Genomic DNA, 22,053 nt, shown 5'->3' with positions numbered 1-22,053 from the left:
AAAGCAACTGATGTTTACAGGTCTTGTGTGTGTTCTCCTTCTTTGTAAGAATGGGGGAATCCACAACAGACTTACTCTAGAAAACACTAATGATGGACAATTTTTTGGTGTTGTTAATGAGTTGGCTACTACCTTGATGTAAAATTTTGTAAAGGAAATTTTTCACCATTTGGAGTGTCCAGTGTATTTTTAACTGTCTGGTTTGTACTTTTATGACTTTTGTACTACCAAAGCAGAGTTAAAAATAAAAATGTTAAACGCAGCACGTTGTCTTGTGAGCGATCCAGTTGTTGGTGCCTGGTACACTGGATGTACAGTCGTGGGAGTGTAATTATTGAGCTTAATTTTTTACAGTGCTGAATTTCTTGTGTCTTGCAATATCACATGATCATTTGACTGACTTTCCTCCTGGGATTTCCCCTCCTGGAGTACCCTTTCCCCTAACACAGGCATACCTTGGAGATACTGTGAGTTCAGCCCCGGACCACTGCAATAAAGAAAATGTTGCAATCAAGCCAGTCACATGACCCTTTTGGTTTCCCATTGCATATAAAAAAGTTATGTTTGTACTAGGTGAAGTATATGCAATAATATTCTGTCTAAGAAATGTACCTACCTTAAAGTACTTTATTATGAAAAAAATACTAATGATAATCTGAGCCTTCAGCAAGTCATAATCTTTTTGCTGCTGGAGGATCTTGTCTCATTGTTGATGGCTGCTGACCAGGGTGGTGGTTACTGATGTTGGGGTGGCTGTGGTAATTTCTTATAATAACATAGTGATAAAGTTTGCTGCACTGATTGCCTCTACATTTCATGAAAGTTTTCTCTGTAGCATGCAGTACTGTGTGATAGTATTTTACCATAGTAGAACTTTCAAAATTGGAGTCCAAAATCATCTCAAACTCTGATGCTGCTTTATCAAATAAGTTGATGCATTATCATATTCTAAGTCATTTGTTGTCGTTTCAACAGTGTTCATAGCATCTTCACCAGGAGTAGATTCCATCTCAGGAAACCACTTTCTTTCTCTGTTAAGAAGCAATTCCTCATCTATTCAAGTTTTATCATGAGATGGCAGCAGTTCAGTTCAATCCTCAGGCTCACTTCTGATTCTAGTTCTGTTGGCTGTTTCCACCATATCTGCAGTGACTTCCTCCCCTGAAGTCTTGAACCCCTCTAAGTCATCCATGAGAGTTGGAATCAACTTCCATACTCCTGTTAATGTCGCTATTTTTACCTCTTCCCATGAATCCAAAATGTTCTTAATGGCATCTCGAATGGTGAACTCCTTCCAGAAAATCTCAATTGACTTTGTTCAGGTCCATCAGAGGAATCACTGTCTACAGCAGCTCTAGCCTTATGAAACGCCTTTCTTAAGTAATTAGACTTGAAAGTAGGAATTAATCTATGTAATTGAGTAATGATATAGCTGCAGAATGGATGTCGTGTTAGCAGGCATGAAAACATTTATCTCTGTACATCTCCAAAAGAGCTCTTGGGTAGCTGACCAGGTCCTTGTCAATGAATTATTATTTTGAACAGAATCTTTTTGTCTAAGCAGTAGGTCTCAACAGTGGGCTTTGAATGTTCAGTAAGCCATGCCGTAACCAGATGTGCTGTTATTGGGCTGTTTACAGCTGAATCAGTATAGCGTAATTCTTAAGGGCCTTAGGATTTTCAAAATGGTAAATGAGCACTGGTTTCAACGTTGTTGGCTACATCAGCCCCTAAAAAGAGAGCCTGTGCTTTGAGGTGTTGAAGCCAGGCATTGACTTCTGTCTAACCATGAAACTCCTGGATGTCATCTCCTTCTAAATCTGGTTTTTCATTTAGCCACCTTCATCGATGCTCTTAGCTAGATTTTCTGGATTACTTACTGCAGTTTCTAAATTAGCACTTGCTGCTTCGCTTTCTACTTCTATATAATGGCAATGGTTTCTTAATCCTCATGAACTGGCCGGGTGCAGTGGCTCACGCCTATAATCCCAGCACTTTGGGAGGTTGAGGCAGGTGAATTGCTTGAGGTCAGGAGTTTGAGACCAACCTGGCCAACATGGTGAAATTCCATCTCTACTAAGAATACAAAAATTCGCCGGGCATGGTGGCACTGGCCTGTAGTCCTAGCTACTCAGGAGGCCGAGGCAGAAGGATCACTTGAATCTGGGAGACAGAGATTGCAGTGAGCCGAGATCATGCCACTGTACTCCAGCCTGGGCCACAGAGCTAGACTCTGTCTCAAAACAAAAAAAAAATTTTTTCCATGAACTAGCCTTTGCTAGCTTTCAACTTTTTTTTTTTTTTTTTCCTGCATTTTCCTTACTTCTTTCAGTCTTTATAGAATTGAAGAGTTAGGAGTTTGCTCTGTATTAGGCTCTGGCTTAAGGGAATGTTGTGGCTGGTTTGATCTTTCATTAAACCACGATAAACCACTGAATCTGTCTCCATATCAGCAATAAGGCTGTTGTACTTTCTTATCATTCGTGTATTCACTAGAATAGCATTTTAAATTTTCTTCAAAACTTGCTTTGCATTCACAACTTAGCTATTTGGTACAAGAGGCCCAGTTTTCGGCCTGTCTCAGCTTTTGATATGCCTTCCTCAGTAAGCTTCATCATTTCTAGCTTTTGATTGAAGGTGAGGTGTGTGTGACCCTTCCTTTTACTTGAGCAGTGAGAAGCCATTGTAGGGTTACTAACTGGCTTAATTTTAATACTGTGTCTCAGGGAATAGGGAGGCCTGAGGATGGGGAGAGAGACAGGGGAACGGCTGGTTGGGAGAGCAGTTGAACACACATAGCATTTACAGATTAAGTTCATTGTTTCATGTGAGCACGGTTCCTGTCATCCCGAAACAATTACAACAGTAACATTAGAAATCACTGATCACAGAACACCATAATAGATAAAATAATAAAACTTTTGAAATATTTCAAGAATTATCCTTATGTGACCCAGGGCCACAAGTAAGCACATGCTGTTGGAAAAGTGCTGATGGCTGGGTGCGGTGGCTCACACCTGTGATTTCAGCACTTTGGGAGGCCGAGGCAGGCGGATCATGAGGTCAGGAGATGGAGACCATCCTGACCACCATGGTAAAACCTTGTCTTTACTAAAATACACACAACAAATTAGCTAGGCCTGGTGGCACACACCTGTAGTCCCAGCTACTCGGGAGGCTGAGGCAGAATTGCCTGAACCCAGGAGGCAGAGGTTGCAGTTAGCCACGATCACACCACTGCACTCCAGCCTGGGCAACAGAGTGAGACTCCATCTCAAAAAATAAAAATAAAAAAAAAGAGAAAAAAGTCAATCTGCTCTACTTGCAATGTTACCACAAGCCTACAGTTTGTTAAAAAACCAAACAAAAACAAAGCAAGAAAATCCTGCAATATCTGCAAAGCACACTACAGCAGAGAGCAATAAAATGAGGTATGCTTGTCACTACCTTTTAAATTTGAAGTTAATTTTGGACTTACAGGAGAGTCGCAAAAGCAGTCGAGTTGATGTAAACCCTTCCCTCCTTTTCCCCATCATCTTAACCATAAAAAAGTGACCAGAGCTAAAAACGTTAACAGTGGTACAGTACCACTCACTCAACTACGACGTTCTTCGCATTTCGTGTTGGCAGCATGATGCTGCGTGTCACCAGTGATGTCAGCCTTCGCCATTGCCCAGGGTGGTGTCTGCCAGTTCCATTTTGGTAAAGTTACTATTTTCCCCTAGTAATTAATAAATATTAGAGGGGAGATACTTAGAGATTAGGCAAATATCCCATTTCTGCTTAAACTTTCACACTTTAATTTTGCCACCTGTATGAGTTTTTAGGGGTAACATAACAAATTACCAAAACCTGGATGGCCCAAAACACAGAAATGTATTCTTTCAGAGTCTGGAAGTCCAGAGCCTGAAGTCAATGTGTCTGCAGGGTTGATTCCTTCTGATATCTCTGGGGTGTAATCTGGCCCATGCCTCCTTCCTCGCTCTTGGTAGTGGCTGGCAATTCTGGGCATTCTGTGCCTTTTTCCCTGTGTGAGGTGAGTCTTCTCCTCTTAGAAGGACACCAGGCAGTGGGTTTAGGGTCCACTGTAATCCAGTATGACTCCATCTTAACTTGATTACATTTGCAGAGAACCCATTTCCCAATAAGGTCACATCCACAGGTCCCAGAAGTTAGGACTTCAACATCAACAGGTCCTGTGGGGGACATCATTCAATCCACCACACCAGCCACTGGTGGATCTTGGCTGCAGTGGCTGTCTGTGGTAGGAGCTGTTTCAGGTTGGTGCCCATATACTTTGATGTGGCTTCATCCTTTTCTTTACTTTTCTCCTTCCCTCTACCTATTACACACCCACTCTTTCTCTCTTTCTCGCTTTCTCTTTTTCTTTCTCTTTCCTTCCTTCCTTCTTTCCTTCCCTCTTTCTAATCTCAACTCACTGTGACCTCCGCCTCCCAGGCTCAAGCAATTCTTCTGCCTCAGCTTCCTCAGTAGCTGGGATTACAGGCATGTGCCACCACACCTGGCTAATCTTTGTATTTTTAGTACAGACAGGGTTTCACCATGTTGGCCAGGCTGGTTTCGAACCTCTGGCCTCAAGTGATCCACCCACCTTGGCCTCTCAGAGTGCTGGGATTACAGGTCCTTTCTTATTTGAAAGCCCTTTATTACTTTCTGGTACCACAAGATGCTCCAGGTTCATCCTTTCTTGCATTTTCCTCGCCTGAGCCCTGAAATCAACCATAACCCAAGGAACCCTGGTTCCTTTTATTGGACCGTGATGTTTAAAAATAAGGAGCACTAGGTGTACTCATTGATGCTGGGATGTCACAGCTACCAGGCACCCTGTCCACACATCACATACACACATCTTTATGCATTTTTGTATCTATCTGTAAAACAAAAGCACATGTCCGCACTGGGACCTCTGCCTCCCTCCGGTCTTGCTCTGTAGTACTTGTTCTAACCTTCCTGCTTTCCTTATTTCTAACTTTCTTCCTCTACAGTAAGGAAATCTGGCTCTTATTATCTATGATGTTTTTACATGTTTAATCAACCCTAGCATACATTTAAGTAGTTTGAAAATACATTACAGGGAGAAACACATTTGCCAACTGAAGTACAGAGTGTGTGTGTGTGTGTGTGTGTGTGTTTCTTGTTTTACCATATTCAGCGAAAACTGTATTTGCCAAAGCTACTTAGGTCGGCTCCTTTGTTACCCACCCCTTTCTGCGTGGTAATGTGACTCATTTGTAACACAGAGTCATTTGTCACCGTCTGCATCCCATCTCTCCTTCATATCCTGGTTGAATTTTCTAAAATGTATATACAGCAAACTTCACTATGTGTGGTGCCTCATAGGATTTTGATCTGGAGTGTGTGTGTGTGTGTGTGTGTGTGCGTCCTTAAAAACAGGATGACCAATAACAGCTATGCTGAGAAAGCAGAAAGGTCATTTGTGACCAAGTCACAACATCAGAACCAGAAACTCGGCTGGGCGGGGTGGCTCAGGCCTGTAACCCAGCACTTTGCAAGGCCGAGGCAGGTGGATCACCTGAGGTTGGGAGTTTGAGACCAGCCTGACAAACATGGAGGAACCCCATCTCTACTAAAAAAACAAAATTAGCCCACCCTGGTGGTGCATGCCTGTAATCCCAGCTACTCAGGAGGCTGAGGCAGGAGAATTGCTTGAACTGGGAGGTGGAGGTTGCAGTGAGTCAGGATTGTGCCAATTGTACTCCAGATGAAACTCCATCACAAAAAAAAAAAAAAAAAAAAAGAAGAAGAAAAGAACTAGAAACTCAGAATGTGTGCACTAGGATGGATGTTAGGAATTCCCCAACTGCCTATTTTATAGTTGAAAGGGGTCACCTGGGGTGATGGGGTTTGTTTTTTATTAACTGGCCTTTCTGATATCCCCTCTAGTACGTGTGTAATGCAGAATAGGGACATTTGGTCACTAGTTGGCTTTCATGTCTTTCTCGGCTCATTAGGGGAGTAGTGGGCAGCTGGCAATGTGGCACATATGCCCCTTCTGTTGCCTGGGATGACAGATGCTAGTCTTGCCACGCTGGCCCTGAACAATTGGGTCAGCAATCTTCCCGCCCTGGCAGCTCCTGGGAGAATTTGCCAGGGGGCCTGTCCATGGCCGTGAACGCTCCTGCACGTCTTTCTCAAATCTGTCTTGACATCCAGGCTTCTTCCACCCCAGTCTGCTATAGTGAAAAGGTGGGAAACCCTTCCTGCGTCTCACTCGGGACAGTGGAGTTGGGGGCTTGGAAATGGGGCTCCAACTCTACTGTGCATGTGTGTATGTGTAGTATCACTGAGGGCTTCTTGTGTGGTCAAAGAGGAGTATGTTTTATATCTGAGGTTTGACTTGCCAGTTCGTAGATCCTCTGACCCTTTTGTCTGGGAGTGTATACATATTGGTTCTATCCAAGGATTCCCTTCTCTCCTCATCTTCCCAGGAACATGCTGCAGGACTTCTCACATCTCCCCAGGGGTCCCTCCCTGTAGCTCTAAACACCTGAAGAACACCTGGGACCTTTTTGTCTTGGCCATTTGGTGGCTTGGCCGGGTGGGTGCAGCTGCCCACGCGGTTCAGCTGGTGTCAGCCCTGCCGCTCCTTGCGCAGAGCTGGCCCTTCGCCCCCCTCTGCTGGCGGAATAGGAGAGCTGCACAGCCGTTGGGGGTTGATGCTGTGTCTTCCCTCGTGCCCTCGTGTGCAGAAAGTGCTTGTGATTTTTTGCTGAATGAATAAATAAACAAAAGCCCACCTTTAAAAATGAAAGACTACCATTAGCTATTTTATGAGAGTAAAGGTTCAAGTCTAGTTTTTTTTTTTTTTTTTCTAATCATTTTCTGACGCTGCCGGTGCGTCTTTATTTTTTTCTCATCAGAAGCTTCAGTTTCTTCCCTGGGAGCTTGCGTCCCTGCAAGTGTTACCTGGATACCGGTGAGAATGATTCGGTTCCGTTTTGGAGAGAATCCCGTGCCCTGATGCTGTCGCGGCAGCGGTGTGACTATGGGGAGTGGTGTGGTCTCAGAGAAGTAGGCATGACCTTGCTGTTGCGTTTGAGCCCCAGCTCTGCCACTCGCCACTGTGTGCTATTGAGAAAATTATCTTTCTGAGCCTCGATGCCGTCTGTAAAATGACCTGTCTCACAGGAGTTTTAAGGATCAGATAAATGCCTACAAATTCACTGTCTTCACATCCATCCCTACTGAGGGCACGACAGCTCTAAGTGGCGTGTTCGGTAACTTGGTGAAGGGTCTATGTGCGTCCGGCCCCAAAAGCTGATCAGTGTGGCTGCAAATGATCCAGCACACACAGCTTTGTTCCATAGCCTTGTGGGAGAGCCACAGAGTAAAAGAAGGTCCAAGTTTTGAAGAGGCAGAAGTGAAGGGATAGAAGAAAGACCAAGGACGATGAGGCAGTGTGTGCCATGGGTGGCCGGGACGCCATCAGCCCAGTACACTCCCTCCTGGGAGTGATGCATGACGCCCTTCTCCTCTGGGGAACTCCTTGACCCTCCCCCTCCTTTTCTTTTTTCTTGAGACAGAGTCTCCCTTTGTCACCCAGGCTGGAGTGCAACGGTGCCATCTCAGCTCACTGCAACCTCTGCCTCCTGGGTTCAAGTGATTCTCTAGCCTCAGCCTCCCGAGTAGCTGGGATTACAGGTGCACACCACCACACCCAGCTAATTTTTGTATTTTTCGTGGAGAGGGGGTTTCACTATGTTAGCCAGGCTGGTCTCGAACTCCTGACCTCAGGTAGTTCACCTTAGCCTCCCAAAGTGTTGGGATTACAGGCATGAGCCACCGCACCTGGCCTCCTTGCCCCTCTTTGAAAACTAGACTGCTCTGCAGCTGGACATACCCGGGTGGGCACATAGAGCACACCTGGCCAAATAGAGCCCCTCCCTGGGATGTTTGATAACTTGGTGAAGGGTCTATGTGCGTCCATTCCCCCATGGCTGATCAGAGCGACCGTGAATGGCCCAGCACGCACAACTTTGAGTCGAGCTGAGCTGGCAAGTTTCTTGCTGCGGAACTGAGTCACAGAGTTCCATAGCCTCACGGGAGAGCCCATGAGGGTTCCCATGCCTAAAGCTGCAGCTTTAGCCACCAGAGCAGTAAATCATTTTCTCCAGCAAACTGGGGCTGGAAGAAATGGTTTATTGCTCTAGTGGCTAAAGCTGTAGGCTAAGGGGGCTGGTGGAGACCAGGTTCCTGCTGTGCAGTCTTCTTTCTGGTGTGAGGAAAGGGAGGGAATACTGGTTGCTTTTCTGTTTTTTTTTTTTTTTTGAGACAGAATCTCACTCTCTCACCTAGGCTTGAATGCAGTGGCGTGATCATGGCTCACCAGAGCCTCGACCTCCTGAGCAGTCCTCCCACTGAGCCTCCCAAGTAGCTGGGACTGCAGGTGTGGGCCATCATACTCAGCTACTTTTTTTATTATTATTATTATCTTTCGGAGAGACAGGGTTTTTCCACATTAACCAGGCTGGTCTTGAACTCCTGAGCTCAAGCAATCTACCTACCTCAGCCTCCCAAATTGCTGGGACTACAGGCGTGGGCCATTGTGCCCAGCCTGGTTGCTTTCAAGCCCCAGATTCAGTTGTCCCCAAGGCCTAGTTGGCCTTCTGAACTTCACTAACATTTCAAGGAAATTATTTTGTTATCTTGTTTGGGTTTCCGTCATTTGCAGCCAACCAACCAAACCAACAAAAAGAACTCATGACTAATGCAGTTATTTGCAGAAAAGTAGATATAGGAGGGGTTGGAGAGCCACATGGAAGGCAAGGCTCCGGCATCCAGCCCTGCGGCTGAGACTTCCTGGAGCTGCTTTGAATCCATCGTCAGAAGCCCTGGCCATGGTGCGGTCTCTGATGTGAAATGCCTCCTGTAGACAAACCCTCTTCCCTTTATTGCCTCAGGAGAGTCTCCAATCACCATCTTTCCTGGATTGGCACAGAGCTCATTCTTACAGCTCCCAATCAGAGCACAGATTTGGCATTCAGATGCCTTTGACCACCTGTGATCTTAAACTCTTTGGACCCAGTTGTCCAACTATAGACTGGAGATAACAGGTGCCTTTTCGGGTGGCTGTGAGGATAGTGTGAGCTCAGACTTGTAGTGCACTCAGTAGAGGGCCAGCATAGTCGTGCTCACTCAGTGGTCTCTGAGATGAAGTGGAACAATCTATTGGCTGCATAAATGCCAAGTTCCAACCCTCCGTAGTGGAATAAATGATGGGGTTTTTGCCATTTGAGGGTTAGTTTTTGATGTTTCTGCTACAGTCACATGGTTTAACATTTGAAGGTGGGTTGGGGAAGGAACCAGGTACAAGACGTAACTGCAGCTGCAAAGCCTCTGGGGCCTGAGGTTCTCCTGATGCCAGGTCAACTGCCTTATTGGAGAGAACGACTTTCTTGCCTTGACTAATGTTGAATGGACCCAGATCTACCAGCCAGGGAGCATGGTCTCTTCCTGTTTGTTCAGGCTGAAATTTTATCTTGCCACTTTTATGACAAGATGTGCATGTAGTATAGACATCTCAGTGAGTTTAAAAGTAACTCAATTTATTTTCATTCCCAAGTTAATCTAGCTGAGAAATTATAGCCAAAATACTCTTGAAATCATAACATTATACCCAAATTGCAAAATGTATGGGTTTAATTATTACAGATGAATATCTTAGTGTTGACCAACTCAAACAAAAACTACACACACACACACACACACACACACACACACACACACCATACTAAATAAAAACCAAGCCAGACACAACCTCTCCAAAATAACCAATCAACCTTCCCAAACTTTCCATGGTTTCTGTTTTGTATTAAAAATGCATTTTATTTTATAAAAACTTATTGGGGCAAGAGGAAAGATAAAAGAAAGGGTCAATTTTAATGCTATAAATATTCATTTCAAATGCAACATGACTTAAAATTGAAAGGATAAATTCCCGTGTGTTCTGCAATTGTTAAATTATGAAAATAATGAGAATAAAAATACAATAAAATTGAAGTGCCCTCAAGATGCATTTTTGCCTTTAGATGATTATTAATGATGTAGGTAGAACAGAACTTACCCCATTTAGAAATTAGTATTATTAGAAGTGATTCAGACAGGTTTGGTGGGTAGCAACGAAGATCTAGTTATTTAAAAAAAGCATTGAGTGTTACTCATGAAAGTGGTCCAACGACCTTCACTGGGCAATAAAATTACATCTAACTTTTTTTTTCAGCTCATTGCAACCTCTGCCCCTGGGTTCAAGCAATTCTCCTGCCTCAGCCTCCAGAGTAGCTGGGATTACAGGTGCCCGCCACCAAGCCTGGCTAATTTAGATATTTTTAGTAGAGATGGGGTTTTGCCATGTTGGCCAGGCTGGTCTTGAGCTCCTGACCTCAAGTGATGCACTGGCCTTGGCCTCCCAAAGTGCTGGGATTACAGACATGAGCCACCGTGCCCAGCCAAAATTACATCTAACATTTATTGTTTACTTCGTGCTGGGTATGTGCTAAGCAGTTTGTATCACATTTAAATCTCATAATGGTCCAGAGAGAGGCATGGCCGTCACGCCCACTATACAGATGATGAAACCGAGGAAAGGACTCTTAAGCAATGTAGGGGCTGTCCATGGGTGGGGACCTATGGCCCCTGGATCTGCCTCATCCTTTGTAGGGAAAGGAACCATGGTCCCATGATTGCTATAAAAGTACCATTGACAGTAGACATTCTCAGAGATTTTACAGATGAAGCTGAAGCTGTCCTCATAGGGTTAACGAGAATTCTGGATTAAGCATTAATCAGGCTGTACTTTGGCCCACTTCCTTGTAAGCAAAAGTCCTGCCGTAGCGCTAGATCCTAACCATCTGCATCCCCATTGTTCCACAGATAGGATTTCTGACATTAGACTCACAGAGCTTTTGTTAGAATTGCTTAAGGTGTTTTACAGACCCCAAATTCCAGTGAATGCGCTGACAGCCAACCAGTCTGAAGACCACCCACAGACAAGTGGGATCAGCATGAGAATACACTCTTCATCTCCCTGACCCCTGACTTCTTCCTTTCCCGTTCCGTTCTGTGGCTTCACCCTGTACTCTTTGACCAATCAACTATCCCCTGACTTCATCCTGCACTTTTTGACCAGTCAACTATCAACACACTTTGGCTCACTCCAAACTTTTAAAATCCCTAGCCCAAAACTCCTCAGGGAGACAGATTCAAGGTTTCCTTCCGTCTCCTTGTTCAGTGGCCCTCCCATTAAACGTCTTGCTCTGCTGCAGCCCCGCGTCTCAGCTACTGACTTGCTGCAGATTGGAAACAGACCCATTATGGTTCCAAGGCCTTGACTAACTTTTCTATTCTTTATTAAAATCTTCCTTAGAACCAGAACAAAACCCCCTTTTATTCCCAATTGACAATACATAAAAGTTTACATATACAACACTGCGTTGTCTCACATTGTGATTCAGCCCTTATTTTTGTCTAATGGCAATGTGGATGTTGCCACAGAGAGGTGTAATACGTCATCTTTAAAAGCACTGGTTTGTACTTCAATCTGGGTTCGGCTGAGATTCTGTCCTGTCTGGCGGTGTGACTCTGGATGAATGATTTCGCTGTTTGAGTCTCCATTTTCCCATGTGTGAAATGGGGACAGTCCTACCTACGACTCATAGCATCATGGTAGACTTAAGCAGGATGATTCACGCGCAGGACTTAGAACAAGCCTGGCTGTACTTAGTGCTTAAACTTAGCAGTATTTAAAAAGTTAAGCTATATTTATATCTATAAAAATACTAATAAACAACACAATACCAAAACCCATGACTTGATGGCTCCTAGAAGTGACTGGATACCATTTCTACATTAATATTTGGCAAACTATTTTGAAGTAGTGTCTTTGCAGATTTTTTCTCTATACCTTTTTTTCCTATAAACTTTTTCTTTTTTTTTTTTTTTGAGACAGAGTTGCACTCGTTTCCCAGGCTGGAGTGCAGTGGCACAATCGCGACTCACTGGAAACTCTGCCTCTCGGATTCAAGCAATTCTCCTGCCTCAGCCTCTCAAGTAGCTGGGATTACAGGCACGCACCAGCGGCCCTAGCTAATTTTTGTATTTTTAGAAGAGACTGGTTTTTGCCATGTTGGTCTGACTGTTCTTGAACTCCTGACCTCAAGTGATCCGTCCACCTTTGCTTCCCAAAGTGCTGGGATTACAGGCTTGAGCCACCAAGCCCAGCCCCTATAAACTTTTAATTAAAAATCCGCAACAGTCTTTGATGGTTTGTCACCCAGCTTATGTCTTATGCCATGAAAACCTTAGAGCCTAGATCTTGTGTCTTCAGAAATTAGTAATTTAAGGCTTTTGTTTCCTTTCTAAGCATCAACATCTAAACAGAGAGAGCAGCACAGACCAAGGACCTCTGTGGCCTGTGAAATCTTCCTGATTTATGTAAATTCTGAGTGTTGAGTGCATTTGCAAGTGGGCTTGTATTATAAATGCATGGTTCACACTCATGTGTATGCTCTACGTGCTTTCGAAAATACTAGCCCAGTTTTGTCTATTTACAGAGAGCTTTTATACATACCAGTTCATTTGATCTTCTAAACAAGGTTTCCAAAGTAGGCTTCACATACCCCAGTGGTGTGAAAAAAATATTAATGCTCTAACTGATATGTAATTGTTACCTCATCTTAGTATTGCTAAATACTATAAGGCATATATTAGTAGAAAATAGTATGTTTGTAAAAGTGCTTATGTTAAGGGTGTGTGCAGTATTTTTTATTGATAACTGGTGCAAGATAAAAATAAAGGTGTGGCAATCCCTGTTAGTCTTAAGTGTTTCTCTTAGTGCAGAGAATTACTCACACCAACGATGTAGATGCCAGGGCTCCACTCAAGACCTAATAAGTCTGAATCCCATAGAGGTAGGTCCAGAAACCTGCCTTTTCAACAAGCACGCCACATGCCTCAGGGGCACACTGAAATTTGAGAATGTGTGCTTTCAACTCTTAGATATAGGAATAATCCCCATTTCACAGATGAGAAAAGTGAGGCTCAGAAATGTTAAGAAACTTAAACTCAAGGTCACATAGCGAACATGAGGCACAGCCAGATTTCACCCCAGGTTTATTAGGATTCAAGAGGCACCTGTGTGGAAACTACCAGGCACATGCCATGTGGGCAGGGCCTCTGAAGACCTGGAGGTCACGATGCCTGGCTGCAGGTGTTTCTGAAGAGTCAATCCTGGATTCACATTTTTTTTCCTCATCACTAGGAGCCAAGAGAACAATGAGATCTCGGTGTTATTACACAAATATACATCCTTTTTTTCTTCTCCTCCAGGATATTTTATTTTTTGAGATGGAGTCTTGCACTGTTGCCCAGGCTAGAGTGCAAAGGCACGATCTCAGCTCATTGTAACCTCCACCTCCTGGGTTCAAGTGATTCTCCCGCCTCAGCCTCCCTAGTTGCTGGGATAACAGGCACCTGCCACCATGCCCAGCTAATTTTTGTAATTTTAGTAGAGACAGGGTTTCTCCATGCTGGCCAGGCTGGTCTGGAGCTTCTGACCTCAGATGATCTACCAGCCTCAACCTCCCAAAGTGCTGGGATTACAGGCGTGAGCCACTGTGCCCAGCCTCTCCTCCAGGATTTTAGAGATTGAGTTCAAAATGATTGAAAAATGAGGTCAGCCAAGCTCCCTGTTGCTTGGCCCCAGACACTGGTTTTCTTAAACTTTTTGTCTCAGTTTGGGATTACTGTCCACAGGGTAATGTGGATTCATTCTGGAGATCAAACCTTTAGCAGCTGTCCAAATTTGGCTCTGTCCACTTTTCCGTACACCACCATACAAGCCTCATTATTCAAATACAGCAGCATAGACTGAGAGTGAAGGGCCTGAATAACGAAGACAATTCCTAATGTCTCAAATTCCCATGGATTTGTGCTCCCACATCCTTTCTGTCACAATCCATAATTAGCATTCAGAAATCCTGGCCCGCTGCATGATGTTCCCCCAACCAGACTGGGAAAAGATTTTATTATTTCAGTCAACAAAAATGTATTGAGCCCTGCCTTTGGGCCGTACCCTATCTTAGGTCTCAGGCCAAAGGCATTCACTTAGTATAGTCATTTCACTTGAAAAAAATTGCTAATAGTGGACTCCAAGTGACTAAATCTACAGGTAAGCATCATCTACGACCAACATGTTGACTTGCATAAAATGTTTCTTAAAGTGGCTGGGAGTGCTTTGGAAGTCAGCAGACCACTTAGGTGTGGTTTCTGTAACCTGAGACGAGTAACTTAGAAATTTAGGAAATAGATAAATGAACTACTTACTGTTCTATTACTTAACAGGGAAAGCATTTACCATGAAAAACAGATGTCAGCTTGTCTGTGTTTGTCACCAACTCCAAAACAGAGGATTTAAAAATGCATGAGGTTTAGAGGGAAGAAAATGAAACAAAATGAGAAAGCAACAATTTCTACATTTTCATCATAAAGACTGGCTGTGTGAAAAGGAGTGCCCTTGATGGAGTCAAGTCCAAGTCCAGGAAAGGAGGCTCCACCCTGTGTTGCAGTCGTGACTGTGTTCTACCTGCCGCATGGCTGCACACAGATGACCAGACCAGGGAAGTCAGGAGATCTTTGCTCTTGTTCTTGCATTTAGTGTCTCATTTGTTCTTTCTAAGGCCTCCCACTTGAAGGTACAGATGAGAGAGGTAGGAAGAGAGCAGAGAATCAGAGAGACAGGGCGGGGCAGAGGGAGGAAAATGACGCACGCCGGCACTGACTGAGCGTGGACAAATAGGTATGTGCTATGTAAGAAACCCAGAATTCTCTTCATTCTTTTGGGTATCTGGTTTTTCCAGTTATAACTATTCACTACATCTGCTTTGGTAACCAGGAAAAAAATTTAATTTCATACTTATATGATAGTTCGTTTTCCCCAGTAATCTGCCAGGTACGGTGGCTCACGCCTGTAATCTCAGCACTCTGGGAGGCTGAGGTGGGTGGATCACGTGAGATCAGGAGTTCGAGACCAGCCTGACCAACATGGAGAAACCCTGTCGCTACTAAAAATACAAAATTAGCTGGGCTTGGTGGTGCATGCCTGTAATCCCAGTTACTCAGGAGGCTGAGGCAGGAGAATTGCTCGAGCCGGGGAGGCACAGGTTGTGGTGAGCTGAGATTGCACCATTGCACTCCAGCCTGGGCAACAAGAGTGAAACTCCATCTGAAAAAATAAAAAAAGTTAAATCTAACTTCTTAGGCTCAAGAAACCTATGTGTAACATATACATAAAATAATCTTAATTCAAAATCGGGATTTAACATGGTAAGTATCCACCTGATGCAATTGCCTAAGGTTCACGGAGAGCTGTGAAGTCAGCGCCTAATCACAGTTAGTGCCTTCCAATCAGAGTGCACCTGTGCTTTCAAAGTGTCCACAACGTTTGAAAAGTTTGGCTTTTTTCAACCTCACTTTTCTGACAAGAGTGGCACTAAGCTGCAGAAAGAAGACACTACGCACATCAGCGTGCTCAGGCAGCTCGCAGTTAGACAACCCGGTAGATCAGGCTAAAAGCTGGACTTCCTATTCAACCTAAGGATTTTTTAGTTTCCTCTGATTTCCTTTGGGGGAGCCTGGATATTGGAGTGAAGATGAAAGGGTCCAGAATTACTTTGAAAGAAGTCTTGATATTATGAGCCCTCTGTAGACTTTTTTGAAGCAGTTATTCATAAAAAAGAATCTTTAAAACTAGAGAGCTGTCAGTTACGGTGAACTCTGCAGCTGTTCTAAAACGTAAAATTATTCACATATGTAAATGCAAAAGTGTGTGTCTGGGTAAGAGAAAGAGACTTGTCTGCCCCGCTACCTTCCCCTGCCCGTTCCTTGTCGGAATTTTCTTCTTTCATCAGGTTTGGAGCTATCAAAGGCATGTTGTGGTAGCTGTCCAGTCCTCCCTTCCCTGGACCAAAGGTAGAGGCCCCTTTGGTGTCACACTGAATGTACAATCTTCCAATCTTTTGCAAACCAGCTGTGTCCCAGGCTTTTGAGACCTGCAGTGGCAGAGACTGTAAACTGACCACCTCAAAACTCACTGTTCATTTCCCCTTCTCAGTAACTGCATCCTGAGTTTATTTGGCAAGGCCATGCATACCACTAGAAAGACACCTTTCCTAGTCTGTCCTGGAGCTAGATGTGGCCAAATGACCAGATTTTGACCAAAGAGGTAGATGTGGAAGGGATGAATTATACTTCTGTGCGGCCCTTAACAGAGAGGGAGTGGGGTGTTTGGCCCTATATTCTTTTTCCAACACAGAATGCAAATGCAATGACTGAAGCCACAGCAGCCATTTTGGACTACAAAGTGACCGTGAGGAGGCCAAAATGATTGAAGCAGCGTGGGTCACCGACACCGGGTCATTCACGCATACACCCTGGATCACCACCTGCAGATTTCTTTTACATAAAAGGTAAATAAACCTCTACGTGTAGGAAACACTCATCCTATGTAACTGAACATGATCCCAATTGATACACTTAGGAAATTATTGAAGGAACCAGGATTTTGAAATATTAAGTATTTGGTGTAGTACGTACAAAAGCAGGCACACCTCCAATGCAATTAACAATGCCAATTAAGGGCTCTGAGTGACCCTGTATATAGAGGTCAGTTGTGATGGCTTGTCATTATAATACCAAACAAACCGCGGGTAACGTATGTTCAGTAAGAATTTGTACGGGTGCCATCCTTAAAGGCACTGGAAGGCCAAGAAATCATGTTTTATATCAAATCATTACCAAAATGCAAAAATGACATTATAAACACTTCCCAGTATTAGCGTTTTCAGTTGTAAGGATGTAAAAATTTTTCTTAAAGGAACTGTTTTCAACTAGTAAGACATCACCTTTGAGTGCCTAATGTACCAAGCACTGTGCTAAACACTTACATCATCTCATTTAATCTTTACAAGCACATATGATTATCATTCTCACTTCACAGGTGGGCAAAGAAAAGGGATACGTAACATGCCCAAGGCCACAAAGCAAAACTGGAAATCAAACGAAATTCAGTTGGATTTCAATTCTGTGTTACAAAACAGCAAACTAAAGCATCTTTCATGCTTTTTATTTTCTAGATAGTTTTGAGCATCCTGAATGCCTTGAAATTCTCCATTGAATTGTATCAGAATGGTTGTCCTTGTTTCTAGGAATCAGAAGGCTGAAATCGAGAAAGGCCTTGTTTGCCTTTAAGTTAAGATCAGGACATTTAGTTACAGCATCAAGTTTAACTCAAGGGAGAGAAAGCCCAAGCCCCCTTCCTTGTATAATTTTGTAGTCTAGTTTTTTTTTTTTTTTTTTTTTTTTTTTTAAAGAGATGAAGTCTCACTAAGTTGCCCAGGTTGGTCTCGAATTCCTGGCCTCGGCAATCCTCTCACCTCAGCCTTCCAAAGTGCTGGGATTACAGACGTGAGCCACCGTGCTTAGCTTAGCTCTTCCCATTGGAAGTAACACCCAGGGTCACTGACAGTCTGAGAAAATTAGAACCACCTTTGAGTTAAGACAGAAAGACACATATGTTGTTACATTTTAATTAGAATCAGACATTGAATGGCATAAAAACATTCCATATATGGCTTTGCTGTTCTGAAAGTCATGAACTTAAAATCCAAATATAAGACAAGCAGTTTTAAGACTTCTTTTGGCCAGCCTCCCCAATCCCAAAGGAGATTTAAAAGAAATAATGTAAAAAAGTTAAGGTCAAGGTGTTTTAAAATCACATCTCAGCTAATGACTAACCCTTGGTTTCCGGGGGATTTCTGCTCTACTGTGAAAACTGCTGAGCTTAACCCACTGTTGAACAACTGGTTAGTTATTAGTTCCCTGGTGATTGTCCCTCTAGTTAAGCCATGCTCTGGGGACACAGGAGGCACTTTAAGTGGGGTAGTTACCTTTTCCGGGTTGGGTACAATGTTTGGCTCTCAAAAACAAGGAAACAATTTACAATCAAAAGGAATGCTCTGTGATTGTGTGGGATCAAAGGTTGAGATCTTAGCGTATTCTCATAAACATCTGTACCAGGTGCTCAGAGACGTTTGAGGGTTGTCAAGCAGGCTGTTCCATTTCTGCATTTTCTGTGGATATGGGCACAGTGACCCACAGCTCACCTACACAGAGTGAACCTCCAGATACGTGACAAGCAGTGTGGGTCAGAGGCTGGCAATCAGAACAGATGCCGGATGTAAACAACTGGTAAGGCTGCACTGGCGGATGCTGGCGTGATCACCTGCTCTGCCTCTGGGGAGCAAATGCATCCACATGCTCAGCATGACACTGCTTACCCGCCTGCGCAAATCCCCTTCCCTAATCAGCCTCATCCAAATCTTCTCCTGCGGTAGCAGCTTCTAAAGCCGCCAGGGCCTCTGCCACCGCTGCATCCACGTCCACAATCTCCCTGTCCCCATCTCCGTTGGAGCCATGCGCATCCTCCTGCCTATTTCCCGAGTCAACCACAGGTATGACATGAGCGGGACCCTCCACACTAAAGCAGATGTTTAGAACTTCTGTTTCCACATCCTTATTCAATGAGTTCCAGCTTCTCCTCACAGAGAAGGGTGTACTCAAACCATGCTCCCCTACTGTGGGCTGAATTCCCTCTAGGGACTCCTCCTCAGTATGGTTCTTGGAAACACAGTCCTTTTCACTATGATCAACGTTGCCTCCAGCTGGGCCCCAATGCTGAGGGTAATCTGGGGCTGGTATCTGGAAGACACGCTCTTCTTGTACGTCCAAGGCACAACTTTCCACATCAGAAGGAGCTCTGGAGCCTCTGTTTGTCATGACCTGGGTCTCTTCTGAGGCCAGCAACACACAGTCCTGTTTCTGAGTGCCCCCTCCTTCCGGGAAGGGTTGAGTTGGGGGAATAGTATTTGTAGTGCTGGCCCAGGAGCCCCTGTCATCCTGGGAGGGACTGGGATTCCCAGTGGGCTGTGGGGTGGCAGCAGGGCCAACGCCATTGACACCGCAGGCATGGTGGTCCCCTCCAGCGTCCCCCTGTGGGAGCGGACCTTGGTGAGGCCAGCAGGGCTCCCGTAGATCAGCTGTCCTGCTGCTGCTATCAGTCTTCTTTGAGCCCTGTCTCTGAGGGTCATTTTTCTGTGCCAGGACTTCACCGCCCCATTTGCCTTTTAATTTAACAGTGTCATCTTCATCCAGCTTGCAGCTGTTGACTTCATTGACATAGCCAGGAGAGGGCACTTGAACTGGATCAAAGAGATAGCTGCAGGGAAGACAGTGAAAAGCAGTCAGGTCTGCTCCATCATTAATGCTTCCGACCACAGACCTTGCTTCTCTCTACGATTCCTGCTGATTTAATTTCTGTGATTAGTTACTCTTTTCAACCTAGATAAGTGTGTCTAAATCAAATAGATACGGTTGGTATAAAAATGTTTGATGGCTCCTGCCTGTAATCTCAGCGATTTGGGTGGCCAAGGTGGGTGGATCACTTAAAGTCAGGAGTTCGAGACCAGCCTGACCAACACGGTGAAATCCCGTCTCCACTAAAAATACAAAAATTAGCTGGATGTGGCGACAGGTACCTGTAATCCCAGCTACTTGGGAGGCTGAGGTAGGAGAATCACTTGAACCTGGGAGGTGGACGCTGCAGTGAGCTGAAATCGTGCCACTGAACGCCAGCCAGGGTGACAGAGTGAGACCATCTTTAAAAAAAAAAAAAAAAAAAAAAAAAAGCTGCTTCCAGAAATACATCTTAAGAAAGAAGAGAGCCAAAAGGAGGAAGGAGGGGTAGGGCATAAAGTAAAATACAAAGTGGTTCATAGAATTTTAAAATAAAAAATAATAAGTAAAACAAATGTCCACTAATAGGGCCATAAGGAGTACATCTTCTCGGTGGAATATTATGCCATCATTAAAATGATAAATATGAAGCCTGAAGTCACAGGAATGATACTTATAATACATTTTTTTTGAATAAGGACTAACATAACATTTTGATTACAGTAGAATAAAGCTTATGTATGTACGGGTCTAGAATAGAGCTACAATTAAAAAGGCAGTTTATTTGTTAAGGAAGCAAAGTCACCAGTGACATTTTTCCCTTTCATCTTAGAAGTTCATGTTCATGTCACTCACAATTTTATGAAATGCAATGTGGACAGAATTAAAAGCACATATGTGATTGGGGTGATTTATTTTCAGTGATGCCATTTCAGGCAGAAGCCCAGACCAAATTCAGCCTCAGAAAACGATGGTGTTCCCAACATGTTTTGAGAAGTGAGCAAAAAAAAGTTAACAAAATCTAGGGCACATGTTCTTTTAAACGGTATTATAACAGTTCCAACTCTTAATGTGTTGGCAGTGTTGACTGTGCCTCAAACTGGATAAATGCACTACTCAGTGCATTTCCGTGCATGGTCTCTAAAAGTGACTGCATGCTCATCACAACTTCCTCCACTTAGAAGTAATATTTCTCTTGCTTTACCTTTGTATTATTTTACAGCACCTGCACCCCATCTGGATTGCTTTCTGTTACCACCTGAAAAGAAAGTGTAAAAGGTAGAGAACACAGTGAGTGATATTTTAGTAGGAATTAAGTTTGCCTTTTTTTTTTTTTTTTCCCCTAGAGACTCAAAATGTATTAATAGAGTCACACATTTTGGCAGAAGGGTGACTACCACAAGGTTCAGAGAGGGCGCTGGTTATCGGGAACACCCCATCTCCATCAGCAGGTCAGAGTCTTCAGATGTTCACTGACATCTGCCTCTGTGTCAGACCTGTCTCCCAAACCTGGAGTTACGTGTTTCATCCCATTTGATAGCTGAGGAGCAGAAGGTAGAAGGACGCTACGTAGGCAAAGACCTTCTGCCGTTTTCTAATCTGTTACCTTCTGCAAAGGACACAGGCACCTGGCCAGGGCACAGCCCGCTGTGTGGCAGCAGCAGGAGCAGGAGGAGATTTTGAGCGGACTCCGTGCCAGGGCATCTGCTCCTCGAGGGTTAAAGGATGCTGGAATAAGATGGCGCATCGATTATGTCCCATGATTCAGACCCTGAGAAGTGTGATAGCCTGAGTCGTCGCACAAGCTTCTACCACCCTAAGTTGATCCTGTGTTGCATTTCCTGCTGCTGGGCCAATCTCAGCTGTGAGTTGTGGACCCTGTGCTCTTGCAGCTCAAAGACATGCCCCCAGCTGGGCACAGTGGCTCACACCTGTAATCCCAGAACTTTGGGAGGCTGAGGTGGGCAGATCACAAGTTCAGGAGATGGAGACCATCCTGGCCAACATGGTGAAACCACGTCTCTAATAAAAATACAAAAATTAGTAGGGTGTGGTGGCATGCTTCTGTAATCCCAGCTACTCAGGAGGCTGAGGCAGAATTGCTTGAACCCAGGAGGTAGAGGTTGCAGTGAGCCAAGATCGTGCCACTGTACTCCAGCCTGGGCAAAGAGTGAGACTCTGTCAAAAAAAAAAAAAAAAGAAAAGAAGTAAAGAAAGAAAGAAGAGAGAGAGAGAGAGAGAGAGAGAGAGAGAGGGGAAGGGAGAGACATGCCCCTTTGGGCTTCCTAGCAGAAGATGGACTCATTTCCCACCTGCCCACTGTCCCCTGACCCCTCCCCATCTCCCCATGCTGGGCTTTTCCTGATCATTTCCCTTGGAACAAAATCTTCTTTTCATAAGACTGACCATGTTGGCCTCTTCTTTCCTCAGAACATCCTAAAAGTGGTTGTGGAAGCATCTCTAAATCATTCTTCATTTCTAATATCTACAGCCTTTATTTTTTTTATTATTATTATTTGTCGAGACACAGTCTTACTCTGTCGCTCCGGCTGGAGTGCAGTGGCCCAATCTCGGCTCACTGCAACCTCCGTCTCCCGGATTTAAGCGGTTCTCCTGCCTCAGCCTCCCAAGTAGCTGGGATTACAGGTGGGTACCACGGTGCCTGGCTAATCTTTGTATTTTTAGTGGAGACAGGTTTTTGCCATGTTGGCCAGGCTGGTCTCAAAC

The 22,053-nt window shown here is 44.3% G+C and overlaps 1 protein-coding gene across 3 annotated transcripts in view; it reads right to left on the bottom strand.

Moving 5' to 3' along the window:
• Positions 1 to 8,171: 8,171 nt before the first annotated feature.
• The window catches only part of PGCKA1 (PDCD10 and GCKIII kinases associated 1), a 124,860-nt gene continuing 110,978 nt past the window's right edge, over positions 8,172 to 22,053 (bottom strand). For all 3 annotated transcript variants that reach the window (XM_010338179.3, XM_074395991.1, XM_074395992.1), the window contains 2 exons: positions 20,531 to 20,584; positions 8,172 to 19,309 (listed from right to left, as the gene is read on the bottom strand). In XM_010338179.3, coding sequence (XP_010336481.1) covers positions 18,394 to 19,309; positions 20,531 to 20,562 — 948 coding nt within the window. In that variant the 5' untranslated portion in view covers positions 20,563 to 20,584 and the 3' untranslated portion in view covers positions 8,172 to 18,393. The remainder of the gene's footprint in view (positions 19,310 to 20,530; positions 20,585 to 22,053) is intronic.

Source organism: Saimiri boliviensis, chromosome 3 (genome assembly GCF_048565385.1).
Source record: "Saimiri boliviensis isolate mSaiBol1 chromosome 3, mSaiBol1.pri, whole genome shotgun sequence".
Classification (NCBI taxonomy): domain Eukaryota; kingdom Metazoa; phylum Chordata; class Mammalia; order Primates; family Cebidae; genus Saimiri; species Saimiri boliviensis.
Note: the sequence above shows the minus strand (reverse complement) of the source record. Positions and strands in the feature narration are given on the sequence as shown.